At 43.2% G+C, this 14466-nt stretch overlaps 1 protein-coding gene across 1 annotated transcript; it reads right to left on the bottom strand.

The window, feature by feature from the left end:
- Positions 1–4832: 4832 nt before the first annotated feature.
- Positions 4833–13290, bottom strand: TENT5C (terminal nucleotidyltransferase 5C). Its single transcript, XM_033053401.1, has 2 exons — positions 13213–13290; positions 4833–10688 (listed from the first exon to the last, which is right to left on the bottom strand). The coding sequence occupies exon 2, from the start codon at positions 10660–10662 to the stop codon at positions 9487–9489; it is 1176 nt and encodes a 391-aa protein (XP_032909292.1). The 5' UTR covers positions 10663–10688; positions 13213–13290; the 3' UTR covers positions 4833–9486.
- Between the last annotated feature and the right edge of the window lie 1176 nt (positions 13291–14466).

The raw sequence follows: 14466 nt of genomic DNA, 5'->3' as shown, positions 1-14466 counted from the left end.
TTTTTCTGCAGTTTCTCTCTTATTCAAGTCTAGATCACATTGTAACAGTACTTTTCCATGAGATCTGGGATCTAGATCTTTTGGCTGTAGTGGACATAAACTCTCTGATGATGATCTAGTATTATAATACTACAAATCAGTCACATTATCTCTGAGATGAACTAGAGATCCTTTCAGTATTCATCTATTCTTTATTAGCAGTAAATAAAACCAGCAGTCAGGCATCAAGCACCTTCAAAGTAAAAGCTGCTGTTTTGGAATGAAAAGTCATAACTATAACTTCACAAGCAGTTTTACATCAAGACACTTTTCAAGTATCACATTGCTGGTAAATGAACTCTTATTCATGAAAGAATTTTTTTAAAATTTGTTTTAATTATATTTTTAATTTATTTTTTTAACTAGATGCTCTCACCTGGTACTTCTATTAAAACAAAAATTCAAGTCCTGGTCAACTGAAACTCGTTACTGTAGTTGAAATTATACCCATACAGAAATCTTTTATTTCTAAGTAGTCAACAAAAATCTAGCTGAACATTCTGAAGGCCACAGTTCACACTGTAAGTGCTGAGGAGAGCCACATGTAGCACATAATAAGAGCACATCTACCATGTTTATATTTTAATTAAGTATTGCAAAAAGTTACAAATTATACTTGTAGAGCATCCTAAATACGGGCATTACACAGCCCCACCACAAGTTCTGCTGGCATGCTGCTGCACTTCGAAGTCAGACCTGCTTGTAAGAAAATGGAACACACTTCTGTCAGTTTTCTGGTTCATCTGTGCAGATTTTTTAAAAATCTGAATCTTTCCATTTGGTTTCTAAAATGTCCCAATACCATCCAGCAGAGCTTCCAAAATATCCACTCCTGGCCCTGCCAGCAGGTTGCTCTGTTACCAAAATGTTGCTTTTTCCTCTCTTCAGGGCTCATGGTCTGGGAAACACTATTAAATAGGAATCCTTCTTCTACCAGAGAAGTGCCGCAAGGAGGGAGGCTAACCACCGATTTGAGGCATGCACATCTTTAGCTGGAATATTACTCCACATTCAAATTTTCCTCTGCTCCAAAACAGATGCTGGGAGTGTTTTTTCCTGCAAGCAGCATTTCTCTGGAGTAACTCCATGAATTTGATGCCGGAGGTTGAGCTTCATCTGTACATGTTGCTCCCACTGATCAAACAGGGCTGAGGAAACACAGCCCAGTACAGCTAGGCAGCAGGACAGATGTAACACAGGAGCCCACGTGACTCAGGTCTGACAGGTTGCTAGCAAATCCCTCACAGCACTGGACAAACTCCCACAGGTATCACAGGGAATTTGGACTGCACCTATGGCAGGCTCTCATCCCCAAAATAACTTACTTTGTCCCAGCCTTAAAAAAAGGCTGTCCAGGAGGACAAAGTTTCAGGAAGGGAACTCATGGGGGTCTAGAGATTTACATCAGTCCTGGCAATTAGTCAGGGGTGTGCCACATTTGGGGAGCCCCACAAGAGCAGCAAGACAGGCAGTTGACTGTGATGAGTTACAGATGTGATGGCAAGAGCAGAAACATGGAGCTCTTCAGTTATGCCAAACTAAAGACCCTTTGGCTACTCATCTATTCCTTATTAACAGCAAGTACAATCAGTAATTAGTAAGCCCCAAGGACACTTGTAACTGCAGAGTTTTAGATGTGGGGGTGCAGAGGAAAGGATTGAGGAGTTGTTGTTAAGCACTGACAGAATATAAGGTTTCTTCTCTGTCTCTACTCTGTATTTGCAGAACAAATAAAAGCTCCCAAAATAACCTGCATCCAGTACCTCTGTGGACTTTGTGCTGACACCAGTTTTAAACCACCTGCAGGTTTCAAAGTGCCCACAACCAAGTCATGCACCCTTCAGCACGCAAGAGCAATGCAAAACTGTGAGAACTATGCAATACTGAAAACAGCATGGTAGTAAACAATGAAGATTAATTACTCTGTCCATCCACTTCGCATTTGCCCATAGAATTCAGACAAAATGTTTTTCCAATACCCCCAAGTGCAAAATACCACATCTGGAAACCAGGAGCACAGATGTTGATAGCAGATGGTAGAGGTTGCCTCAAAAAGCAGCAGATGGAATTTGAAATCAATATGAATAACTGACTTGGCACAAGCACTTGGCATGCCATAATGCCATGGTAAAAACAGAGGCAGAGTTTGTGGACACAAACATCAAGAGGTTAAGAAGCAACCCGCGCACCATTTTTTGGGAGTATGTAGAGCACTGAGCTAACAGCTGGTACTGGGTAATGAGAAACAGGAACAATGACATTACAGAAGAAAATGTTTCCAGCTTCTGAATCCGACGTATATGACATAAAGATTCAAGTGCCTATTTTCTGCATTTCATCCAAGAAGTGAAAAGATAAGCGAATAGCAAGAGACCATCTAGGACTTCTCAGCCTTGTTGATAAAGGATGCAGCAATCCACAGGCCAAAGATGAAGTTTAAAGCCCAATGTGAAAATGCAATTGAAATTCTCAGTAATGACCACAAATATTAGAACAGGTTCTCCCAGTACATGATGAATTGCCACTATCTTTACGGCAAGTTTAGGGCTCTAACTTTCAGGAAGAAACATTCAGATATAGTTTTCAGAGCAAGTTTTTCAGATAAGCAATAGAGAGGGAGTGGGGAAGGGAATTGTTGCAGGTGGATAGACAGTTCTGGAGCAAGAAGCGCACCCCCAAAGGTACTGGTCTGTGGGTGCAATCACAGATTTGTCTTGCTGCATGCAGGCAGTGACTAAATTAGAATTCATACACTTCAACCCTTCTCTTGCAAGGGGATTTTCCCTTTACTTGACGTGCAATTAAGCTTTGGGAGTTTCCTGAAGTATGCAGAAGTTTCTACAGAGGTTTCTCAGTGACAAAAGGTTATTGGTACAGACTAGACCAGCCAGTCCTCTGTCTTGGCCCAGAGTTTACACTACTCTAGTCTCCAGGTAGGGGGGTGATATGGATTGTCATTTAATCTACTTACCAGTGACAAAGACAGCCCAGCATTTTGCAGCACAGCCTAGGCAGCTCGTTGCTGCTGGTTAATTAAACCACTTAGCCAAGGGTCAATACCAAAAAATGTATAGGATTCCTTAACACACACAGAAACTACCCACTTAGGCTCTAGCAGCTGCTTTGCACAGAGTGTTTGTCAAGAGTCACTTTTTCCAGCATGATGACTCTGCCCTTTCCTAGGAGGAAAATCACTAAGGTTTGGTAGGCTAAGTACTCCCTTGGCTGGGCAGTCTTGCCTATAGGCTATGGAATTCATTGAGACAAAGCAGATCACAGCACTGCTACTGCAGCAAAACACAGTTGTATGTTTTATACCCATATTCAAGCTGGATAAATAAAAATGCTCTTCTATTGCTGAAAATAGCAAGTGCAGATATTTAATGTAATACATAATAAGCAATATGTAATAAGAAAGAATGCACAGATTTTTTTTCCTCTCATAGGAACAACTACTCTCTGGAGAGAGGCTCTGTAAGGGTGCTTTGAATTCTCCGATTTCAAAAATACTAAATATTCTATCACAGAAGGAAGGAGAAAAATAAGTACAACTGACAGAAAAATGACAGTAAGTTAGAATACCATGTATCTACTGCCTCACAGCCCATGACAAGACTGAGCTCATCTTGCATAGCATGGAGAATGTAGAGTACTAGCAGATACACCAGAACAGGATACTTATTTTCCGTAACACTACAACTGCTATAGAGCAAAAACATCTTTCTTTAGTTCCTCAGAATGTTTGCCATTATATAAGCTTTATATGCAAAATACAGAGTACTCTGGCAGCACTTGCCTAAGCACAGCTATCTTGTTGTTCCACTATCTTACCCTGCAAGGCTGAGCTTGGTATTCTAAAAACATAAGGGTGTTACCTAAAATAACTCTGAAGCTTTCATGGTGTGACAAACAGGTGTTGTGACAAACAGGTGTTAAGGTAAGAGAGTTGCAGCCGACAAGCAGATGGTTGGTGTTCCCCAGCTGCATTATCAGTTCTCTATTTAAGTTCATAGGGAAGAAATTAGATCTGGAAAAGAGACTACACAAAATTCATTATTATTTCCATGGGATCACACTGCCTCTGAATTCCACAGAAGTTTCCACCACAGGTGTTACAAGGCCCTGGAGACTGGAATTTCTCCAGCAATACTTAACTGAGGCTAGAGTTTGAGCTCTGGAGGGGATTAGAAGCAAGCACACTTTTTAAGAGTATTTATTCTTTATTCTAGAGCAGGAATAGCAAGTGGACTGCCACACAACCCTAGCTTTGACCTGCTCAACTCCCACTGACCACTGGTTAATAGTGCTGTCCTAAATGCTGATGCTACAAAAACAAATGCTTTCAACCTGTAATTAACCAAAGAATAAATGTTGACTTTGTTTCTTGCCCCCTTGTGTCATGAGCTGAAGTTTGCAGTAGCATATAAAATTGAGTGTGTCACAGAACAGACTGGCAGGCTCTAGTTCAGACCACCATGTCTTAAAGTTGAGACCAGATGATGTTCAGACAGGGAAAAAATGGTTCTCTAAAAGCCATGTCTATAACGAAAGTGAGACATTAACCATGTCTCACTTAACTGACTAATCTTCAGTAAGTTGAGTCAGATATAAAAAATGTACCTTGAATAACATCTAAAGCAAGCATTACTGTGTACCGCACACTTTTACTCACCTCACAAGTGCACCTGCACACCCATTGGTCAAATAAGTTCTACAGATACTTTGTCAGCATTATTTAGATGCAAAAATAGCTTGAGGCAAGGGTTGTTTAGCATAAGTTTATTTGCACAAGAATTACAGCATCATTAAGGTCCAAACCTCAATTTCCAAGGATGACAAGTGAACACCACAGTGGAGAACAGTAGACAAATTTACTGTGACCAATCTCACATTTGGGCTCATCACAAATCCCAACATTTCTAGTACCCTGTTTTGCCAGCTATAAGAAGAGGCAAGGGGGAGAAGGAAAAAACAACAAAACTCGCCTCTTCCAAAGATGTGAGAGACAGGTTTTTCAAAAGCTGAGTTCTTTTAATAGTAAAAAATAAGATAAACATAGGAAAAAAGGCCTTCCAAACTTTAATGAAGTGCAGCTTTATTCAGAGACAAGTCCAAGCCAGACATTTGAGAAAAACCAGAGTGTTCCACCTATTCCCCCCAAAGTTTCTGCTGTAGACCAACATCCCACTCTATATATAGCTTCACCAAAAATAAAGAACATTTATGAAAGTACACTTAACTGTATTCAAGAAACAATTGAGTAAGACTTAGATGTGAGGGCTAGAAGTTTTATTATTCATTTGGCTCTCAAAATGCCCAAATTAGACCAAGCTATTGGTGGCTGTGGTCCACTTACTGTTCATTCCCACATCTAAAAATTACAGAATCCTGACCGAGTGAGAAGAATAGGAAACAAATAACATCAGTACACTAACAGTTTAGAACTAAGACAATTTGTCCATGTTCTCTTCTAAGAGGCCTTTTCCCAACTACGCACATAGTGACAAGCAGAGATCACTATCAACATCAGTGGTTATTCCAGGAATCAGGAACCCACAAAGCCTGGGCACATACTAAATGCTTAACCCCAGAACTCAAGTCCAAAATATGGATCTTTAAGTTTCAATCAAAAGCTTTAGGTATTTGGACTTGATTTAAATACTACCTACTGCAGTAGGAGGTGATTTATGTGAAAGCATGAGGATCTCTTGAAAAACGGTTATTCAGAATCAAGTGGTATTCTTAAAGCCCCATCTTTGTGACTGGATGACTGAGCTGAGGACAAACACAGCAATAATTAAATCTTTAGCAGAGTAAGCATGAACTATACTTCAGCTTACAACTTGTCACAATCACCATAAGTCAGCACAAGGATTTTACCAAAGTGACTAAAACACAGTCTTCTACCAGGTCTCCTTGGTAGCACCTCGAGCAAATTAAAAAGGCCCATTTTACAGTGAGGAAGCCACAGCAATAAGATGCAAGTCAAGGGGAATTTGGCAGTAAATGTTGTCAACCACTGCTTAACCTCAGATTGGCTTTGTCTTATAAGCTGCATGAAGAAAATAGCTACTTGATACCATAGCCTAGTTAGTAGAAGCATGATCCTGAGGAATGAAGCACTGAGCATTACTGCAGCTTTGTTTTAATGCCACTGCCCAGAGAGAATGTATCAGGTAACAGCCTGAAGTACAGTAGTTTCTCTCTAACCTCCACATGACACACAAGAGGTTAGAACAGGTTTGCAGAGGCATTATTAGTGCCGATGGGTGACTGAATCAAGCAGGCATCCTAGACTTGGCCTACGGTCATCACTTTTACCTAGTGCTCATTCTCAAATCATCCCTTGCTGTAGGGGTCACTATAAACCTGAACTCAAACCAGCTAACGCACAGCAAATTAAGCCACTGCCACTCACACCATCAAGCTGCCAGGACAACCCAGAACAAAAGGGGTAGGCTGCTTGCAGCACAGTGATGAAAAGCTACCAAGTACACCAGCATTACCTACCAAGCCAGGATTATTTTGAAGGCAATAGGACAAGTAGTGCCCCAGCAATCCTTTGTAGTCCAGGGTCAATGCAGCAGGTAGTGTGCAGGATACAATTTAACCACTTTAGAGTTTAGTATCTAAGAGCCAGGTTACAAAGCATTAGAATTTCCCATGTGCCAGAGCATCTTAATAACTAGTAAGGGAGCACAAGAATTCTGCAAAGCTCAAACCCAGGCACGCAACTGTTCAGAGAGCAGCAATTCAATGTGCAGCTTCTTCAGAGGCCTCAGCCAATACCTATGGCAGGAAATTTAGCTTCTCCATAGCTCTATCTTGCTAGGAATCCAATTCAGCCTTTTTTCCTTCTCTAGCATTTCTTTTTCCAGGAGATGCACCTGGCCTGATGCTCAGGAGCCAAGGCATTAAAGACTAATATAACAAGTCTGTGTTTCCAGCTTGTGAGGCCTTCTCTCAAGCATCTCACCACTTCTTCCATGTGAGCCAATGCACAAAAGCAATTCCTAAAGATCAGCCATGACATCATAGAAGGCAGACACCTGAGACTAAGCCCCTCTAGGCAACAGTTCACTTCTGCAATGGCTATACCATAGGTTGGCTTCAAATATATCTATGCAAGATATGACAGTAATTACAAACTCTTAAGTCTTCTTTCTAATGACACTCTATACTAGGCCAAGTTGCTTTGCATGCAGGAGTTTATTCTTGCCTAGGATTGCATTCCAGCAGTAAACTTGCACTAAGTTTAACACATATGACAACACTGGTATCATGTTAGTTTTTAAAAGTCAAAGTCTTGGATGACAGATGTCTTGTCTGTAAACCACACCAAGTCCAAGCCACAGTTCATGAAAAAGGCCAGGTTTGGTTTCAAGTTTAGCTATTTTGGCTGACTAATCATGAAGCCTTTAATGAAAAAAAATCCCACAATATAATCCACCAAATTACTTGTCTTTTTGCTACCAAAATTGTTATCAGCACTATTCAGGAAATTAAGCTAAAGCCTCCTTGGCTGCATGCATTCCACTTCGTAGATTGCATCCCTCCCTGCTTTCCTAAGCTAAATCTGAACAGAGAAGTAGCCTCACTGCTCTGTTGAGACAGTCTTTATGAAGTAGTTACGAAAAGTGGAAAAAAATTGTTTGTCTTATGAGGAGCAGGCAATTTTTACTGTCATTTAAGCACAGCATGGCTGCTGTTTTCCACCTTGAACAGCAACCAAATATTGGTGTTCCACCTGCTTTCTTCTTTACCTTCTAAGCCTTAATTTTTTCTTGGATCAGGCACTTTGGTCTTACAAGCTTGCAGAAACAGTAATAGATAGCCATAGAAGTAATCAAAAAGATTCAGTGAACAAGCATTCTTGAACATTGCACCAGCACATAATAAATAGTTCTAGGATTTGCCTTTCTAGTCCAAGTCTCTGGTTAAACAAAATAAACTAATGATGACTGCTATATGTATTTTACTATTACAATTCAGTGAAAATCATCCACTTAATAATACCACTATATAAATAACTGAGGAATTTTTAACCTTTCTTATAAAGCCCAGGAGGCTCAAAGCAGCAAGTTCAGCACACACTCTTCAGGAAGATCAGCCCCTGTACCTCCAAGAGAGTGCATAGTCTCCCAGAGACTATTCTAAACTCAGGCCCAGACTTTTAATACATACAGCTTCTGTGGAGAACTTTGCTTAGGGCTTTTATACCTCTTCAAGTGAGGTTTAAGAGCAGTAAAAAGGAAGAATTTTACCCTAACCACTCAAAATGCCATCTCATAGTGACCAGGTGATAGTGATAACCCAGTAAGCTCAAACCTTCAGTGGTGACAGGAAGGCAAACCTCCAGGATCTGCCTTAATTTGTACAATAAGAAATTCATTTTAGGAGATACTTTTAGAATTTGTACTGAGGCAGGAGTGCATATAATCCTGCAATTTATAGTGGCCTGGGGTTTTTTTATAGGGTTATTGTTGGTTTTGCTGTGGACCTGTAAGGAAGAAAATCCAGTCAAACCCCAAAGTAAGAGCTGTACTACTTTCCAGCTGTGCCAAAATTGCTTTGAAAGATAGTCAGAAAGACTTCAGCTTGATGCTGGACTAAAAAAAAGTGTTTTTCCAAGTTAAGTGTTCAAACTGTGGCTCCAATTCTATTCAAAGCTTTAATCCCTTAATTCAAGGACTTTTCACATTACCAAGTTTTAGATTGTGTTTTGGTGTGTTTTTTAGAAATGCCACCTTCCAAGTTTTTGTAGTCAAGAAAAATTTAACCAGCTTATGCTTTATAAATAGACTTACTAAACTATCTTCAACTTTCAAGAAATTAATCTTGAACTCAAGGCAGGACCACATATCCATAGGCACTACAGGAAGCAACATTCATGGCCCCTACAATACAGACAGGATCCATACTGTTACCAGCTCTACATAGTCACTAAGTAAAAGCGGCCCAAGCATAACATGAGCCCCATCTTGGCACAATTAGTTAATGAGAATTTTGGCCAGAACTTGGAGTGAGGAACAGTAATAAGGTTAGGGAATAGAAGGAGTTTTGCTGCTTCTCCAGGAACAGCTTCTGCTTAAGGCATTTTACAGTTGATTAACCAACCCAGTTTACTGAATACTTCTTAGATCACATGTTAACTGCCACTTTCAGAGCTAGTACAAAATTTCTGAATTGCGCCTCTTAACATTTGACTGCTGGCTCTCTTCTCCCTGATGAAGAGGTAATAAGGCTTTTTGGCATTTGTAGAAATATACTGAAAGGTTCATAGCAAGCCACCTGGCTGAATAATCCCACTGCACACCAGGAAATGGACAGTCTGATACAGTCATGTTTCCATTAGAGAGCATCCAACTGACATTGTTACTTGTTTACATTTACACTCAGCATCATGGCTTCCACTAGCCTCCACCCAGGAACCCTCGAGGGAAGGGATCAATTGCAAGGCAACCAAGTGGGGTAGGACTGGCTGTACAACACAGGGGCATTTGCAAGGTAGTAGTTGCTGAAGTTTGCATCACTGACATAAGGTGCCGGCTGGTAGTAACAGGTTACATTAGTGGCATTAGGGATGACATTCTGTTCTGCCAGCACCTTGAGTGCCAGCAGAGAAATCAAATTGAGAGTCTGCCTTCGCTCATGTCCCATGAGGCAGACTGTGCTCTCATTCACCACCCTGCGCAGAATCATGAGGTAGTCATACTTGCTCCTCTCTTCTTTGGAGAAGTGGTTCTGGAGGTAGGTCTCCAGTTTGCGCTGCTGATCCAGGATGTCTGGGAAGTCTATGAAGAATCGCGAGCACATGTAGCGCTCCAACGTTTTGATCTTGTCCTTATCCATGGGCCTGAAGTCTCGTACTAAGAGGTTACTATACTTCAGTAGTCCACCACCTCGGATCTCTTCAGGGTTTTTGGTAGCTATCAACTTGTTCTGGAGGTGATCAAAAGCTGCTTCAAAGTCTCCATACATGCTCTCTCCAATGACAGTTGGATGGAAGTGCTCTGACATGGGGGTTTCTGAGTAGTCATAGTAAAAGAGCAGGGAGTCTAGAATGATCTGGAATGAGTCCACACTGAACTCAAACTGCCGTCGTATGCAGTCTACAAACTTAAGCTCCACATTTTTGCCATGCTTGTTAGAAAGTGATATCAAGCTCCATCGGTCAGTCTCTGTGTGTACTTTGACCAACTTCTGGATGTAGGCTTCCTTCAGTGTTACAGGACTGATTTTCAGCTTGCTTACCCTGTCTGGCAGGAAATTCAAGAGGGATTGCAAGACTATATCTCGAACTAACTGAAACTCTGCCTCACTTGGAAGAGAAACTTGAAAAATGAGATCCAGGTCTTTGCATCCCAACCCATTATCCTTGACTAGGACATGACCAGCTGCAGAGCCATTCAGACGGACATCATGGACCACAATGCCTGCTTCGTTCAGTCGGCTCCGAACCGTCTGAACAATGTCCTTCAGAGTTATCCTCAGTGTCGGGAAGTTCCCCCTCCCATGGATCAGAACAACTTCTGTAAGAACCTCATGCAGACGACTGACCTGCTCCCAGTTCAGTACACTGCAGGACATGGAGTCTGCTCTGCTACTTCCTTTGCCTGCCATCTTGGGGCTTTTCTTCTCCAAAGAAACTGTATGGAGATAGAATACAAGAAGAAAAAGACAAGTCAGAGCTTTTGTTTGTGCTTCCCAGATCTATTCCTAGGTTCCATTTCTGCCCATTCACATAGACACAAACCAGAAAGAAATAACTATATTAATGATTATCAGCAATCCTTTCACCTGAAATGAGACATAGCTTTTCTATTGGTGCAGGAAAAACTAGCCGTCGTTGTTCTTTTTTTTGGTGAGGTAGAGTTACTTCAGGAAAGTAGTTTGTGTCAAATGGAAGTTACCAAAGATGACACAAGATTTACCTAAGGCTAAAGTCATCACCAGCGCCAGATGAATTGAGATGAGCTGCAAAGCACTTCTGAGAGTTAGGCTTTGAAGTTGCTTCATCATGCATATAAAACTGCTGCTCAAACTGCTGTCTCTAACATAACTGTAAAAGACCCTCAGGTGTTAGTTTCAGGGCTTAGACATCCACTGATAACTCTTAAATTATGCCAAAGATACAAGACTTCTTCCTTTTCAGAATTCTTTCTTTTCTGAACAATCCAGCATCTATCATTCACAGGATAAAGGCCAAGTCATATTGTTCCTACAAAAAGCTCCAGCACTTCAACATCCTGGACAGAATTTCAGCTGCAAAGTCAGGTAAGAGCATTCAATGGGCACTCTGGTCTTTGTAAGCAACTCTTTACCCTTCTTCAGAGACACTGCCTAACCAAATTACCTTTCTGGAAATATTCATACGTGCCCCAAGTTCTGCTCATTTGTGAAGGGCAAACAAGCTTGTAAGATCTGGGATAAACTCAGATGATGCATGTCAAATTCATGTTACTCTTTTAACAGCCAGAATCTCACTAACCAGACTTGGTCACATCCTTGTCTGAACATTTTAAGCATAAGAGAATGATCTGATTAGCTGTGACAAGACTCCCTATGTCACCTGCCTTTTGTAGCATGTAGATACTTTACATATGTTCTACAGTCATGCAACTCCAACTGGTGCTAATACCCTTTTCTAAGAGTATTAGAGACCACACCTTCTGTCCCAAGTACTCCTGAAGACTACAGATGTGAAGGTCAGACTACTCAAACTTGAGAAAATTAACTCTTGCCTACCAAGATTGAAAACCCAAACCCTATAGTCTCCTACCACACAACAGCACAGTGCATGGAATATTTTAAAGCAAGTTTCAAAGGCCAGCTATTGTCATCTCAGACCTCCCCTTTTCCAGCTTTTCATCTTTGGGCAACTCATTTGATCTGCCACCTCTTCAGATGAAGAGAGTCAAATCCTAGAGCAAGTACACAGTGAGGTTAAAATGCTTCTGGGGAAGTAGCTTCTGTCCTTAAGCATGAGCTGCTGCATTACAAACTGTGCTACCATGGATCACATCAGCACCAACAGGCACAAAACAAGCTTGTGATCTGCAAGATGATTAATGCAGGACAAATCAAGAGGTTCTTCAAGCTCGATTCTTAATGCTCCAACACAGCAAAAACACAAAAGCATCAAGCCTGCCAGCAGTTGCTCTCAGGCAGTTCAAGCATATTAAAGTGTATTTCCTTTGTAAACTCACTGTATTTCCATTAAAACTTTCAGATCACTAAGGACAAGGGTCTTCCCATGACTTCTAACTGAAGCTGCCGGTGCTTTCAGCTACTACCTCTGAAATTCCTCCCTCTCCTCCTTCCTATTTGTAGCTCTCTCTGCAGCCAAGACAATACACACAGCTCACTCACCCAGGGACCAGAAAGAACTTGGACCAGTGCTTCTAACGGTACCACACACATTTGGTTCTGCTTGGTGACCCTCACCTAGGAGAATAATGCACGTTGCTGCCCTCAGGGTGAAGAAAACAAAGTATTTAATTTCCAGTTCAGTGGAGAGTTTAATTCCCAGGCTGTCAACCTCCAAAGCCTCACACCCCCAAGTCACTTGTGCTCGCCTACTCGGGAACAGTTATGTTAGTGACAACAGATTCCTAGCAACTCCAGTGTATTCGGGATGCTAGCAGCTCCCATGTCTCTTGCTTCACTGCCAGCCATCCTCTTCACTAGATCTGACACTTGAAGATGCTCACTTCTTGGGAAAAACCACTACCGGAGGCAGAAGACACTAATTATCTTTAATACCGAATGCAAAGAGCATTGAATACAACACTCAAATCAGAGGCAAAAAAGAGTGAGGACGACACCCCTTCACCTTGGTCACGACGCAGTGCGTTACCCTGTTAGAAGCAACTTTCTCCTGTAAGACATATAATTCGACACAACACCCAAAAAAGTCCGCGGCGCTGAGGGCGGGAGGTCGGGCTCCCTCCCTCCGCGGAACGCTCGTCTCCTCAGCCAGCCGAGCAGAACCCGCGGCTAGGAACTCGCGTTACGCCGCCACAGCCACGACAGAAGCGCTGCCGAGCGCCTGCTCTCAGGAGAGCGAGCCCGCCCGCCCGCCCCGCCGGCTCAGCCCCAGAGAGGAGCCCCGGCCCCACTCGCTCACTTCGGTCCCGCCACTCGCTCACCTCGGCCCCGCCACTCGCTCACCTCGGCCCCGCCACTCGCTCACCCCGGCCAACCACACCAGCCTCACTACTACCCGCGGCCGCCCTTTATGGCCCTTCAGCGCCGCGCCGCCCCGCCCCGCCCCGGCCCGGCCCGGCCCCCCCGCCGTAGCGGAGGCGGCTCTGGCCGCTGCTCCTGCCGCCGGGCGCTCCGCCCGAGGACACCCGCGGCGCTCGGGGCGGGGAGCGGACGGGGGTGGCCACCCGAGCCCTGGAGCCCTCGACCGCCCCCTCTACACACAGCGCCCAGCAGCCGCTTCCCGCTCCCCCTCCCATATAAATACAAACTTTTCAAAAGGCCCCTCAGTTCAGGATGGACATTGAGGGGCTGGAGCGACTCCAAGGATGAGCAACGAAGTTGGTCAAGCATCTGGAGCACAAGTCCCATGATGAGCGGCTGAAGGAGATGGGATTGTTTAATCTGGAGGAGACGAGGCTCAGGGGAGACCTTCTTGCTCTCTACAACTGCCTGAAAGGAGGATGTAGCCGGGTGGTGATCAGTCTGTTCTCCCAAGCGACAAGGGACAGTCGACAGAGACGACAGTTTTAAGCTGTGGCAGTCTTAAGCTGTGGCAGGTTCAGGTTGGACATTAGGAAGAAATTCTTCACTGAAAGTGAGATTAAACACTGTAATGGACTGCCCAGGGAGATGATGGAGTCACCATCTCTGGAGTTGTTTAAAGGAAGACTGGATGTGCCACTCAGTGCATTATCTACTTGCCACGGTGGCGTGTGCTCATAGGTTGGACTCAATGATCCCAGTGGTCTTTTCCAACCTAATTGGTTCTGTGATTCTGTAAATCTGTGGGCTACGATGAAGACCTGACTGAAATACAACAGGACTTTCCCGAAGGCACCTTGTCTCAGACAGAACAGCAGTCAGCAGAGATCCCAGACGTCCAGCTCTGCCAAATAGTTCTTGGTGATGCTCGACTGGAAACAGCCAAACCAGGCACTCCACCAGAACCTACAAGGATGGGCTCAAGGATGTTACAGCAGTGTTGAAATAGCATGCTACTGGAAACTGTGGCTGATGGGCTGTGGGAAGCTCTGTGCACACGGACAAGGGTGATGGAATGATTGGACAGGACTCAACTTGAAGATGCAATGTCATAAAAATCAGCTGGTAGTTAATAGTGCAGGGTGTGAGATTGTGCGTTCTGGGGCCAAAATTTCAAAATTCCAATTTCTGCTGAGAACACAATGTTTCATCAAATACAGGGGCATCTGCCTTTTG

This window comes from Catharus ustulatus, chromosome 2 (genome assembly GCF_009819885.2).
Source record: "Catharus ustulatus isolate bCatUst1 chromosome 2, bCatUst1.pri.v2, whole genome shotgun sequence".
In the NCBI taxonomy this organism is placed as follows: Eukaryota; Metazoa; Chordata; class Aves; order Passeriformes; family Turdidae; genus Catharus; species Catharus ustulatus.
The sequence above is the reverse complement of the archived record's forward strand: the minus strand, read 5'-3'. Positions and strand labels throughout refer to the sequence as shown.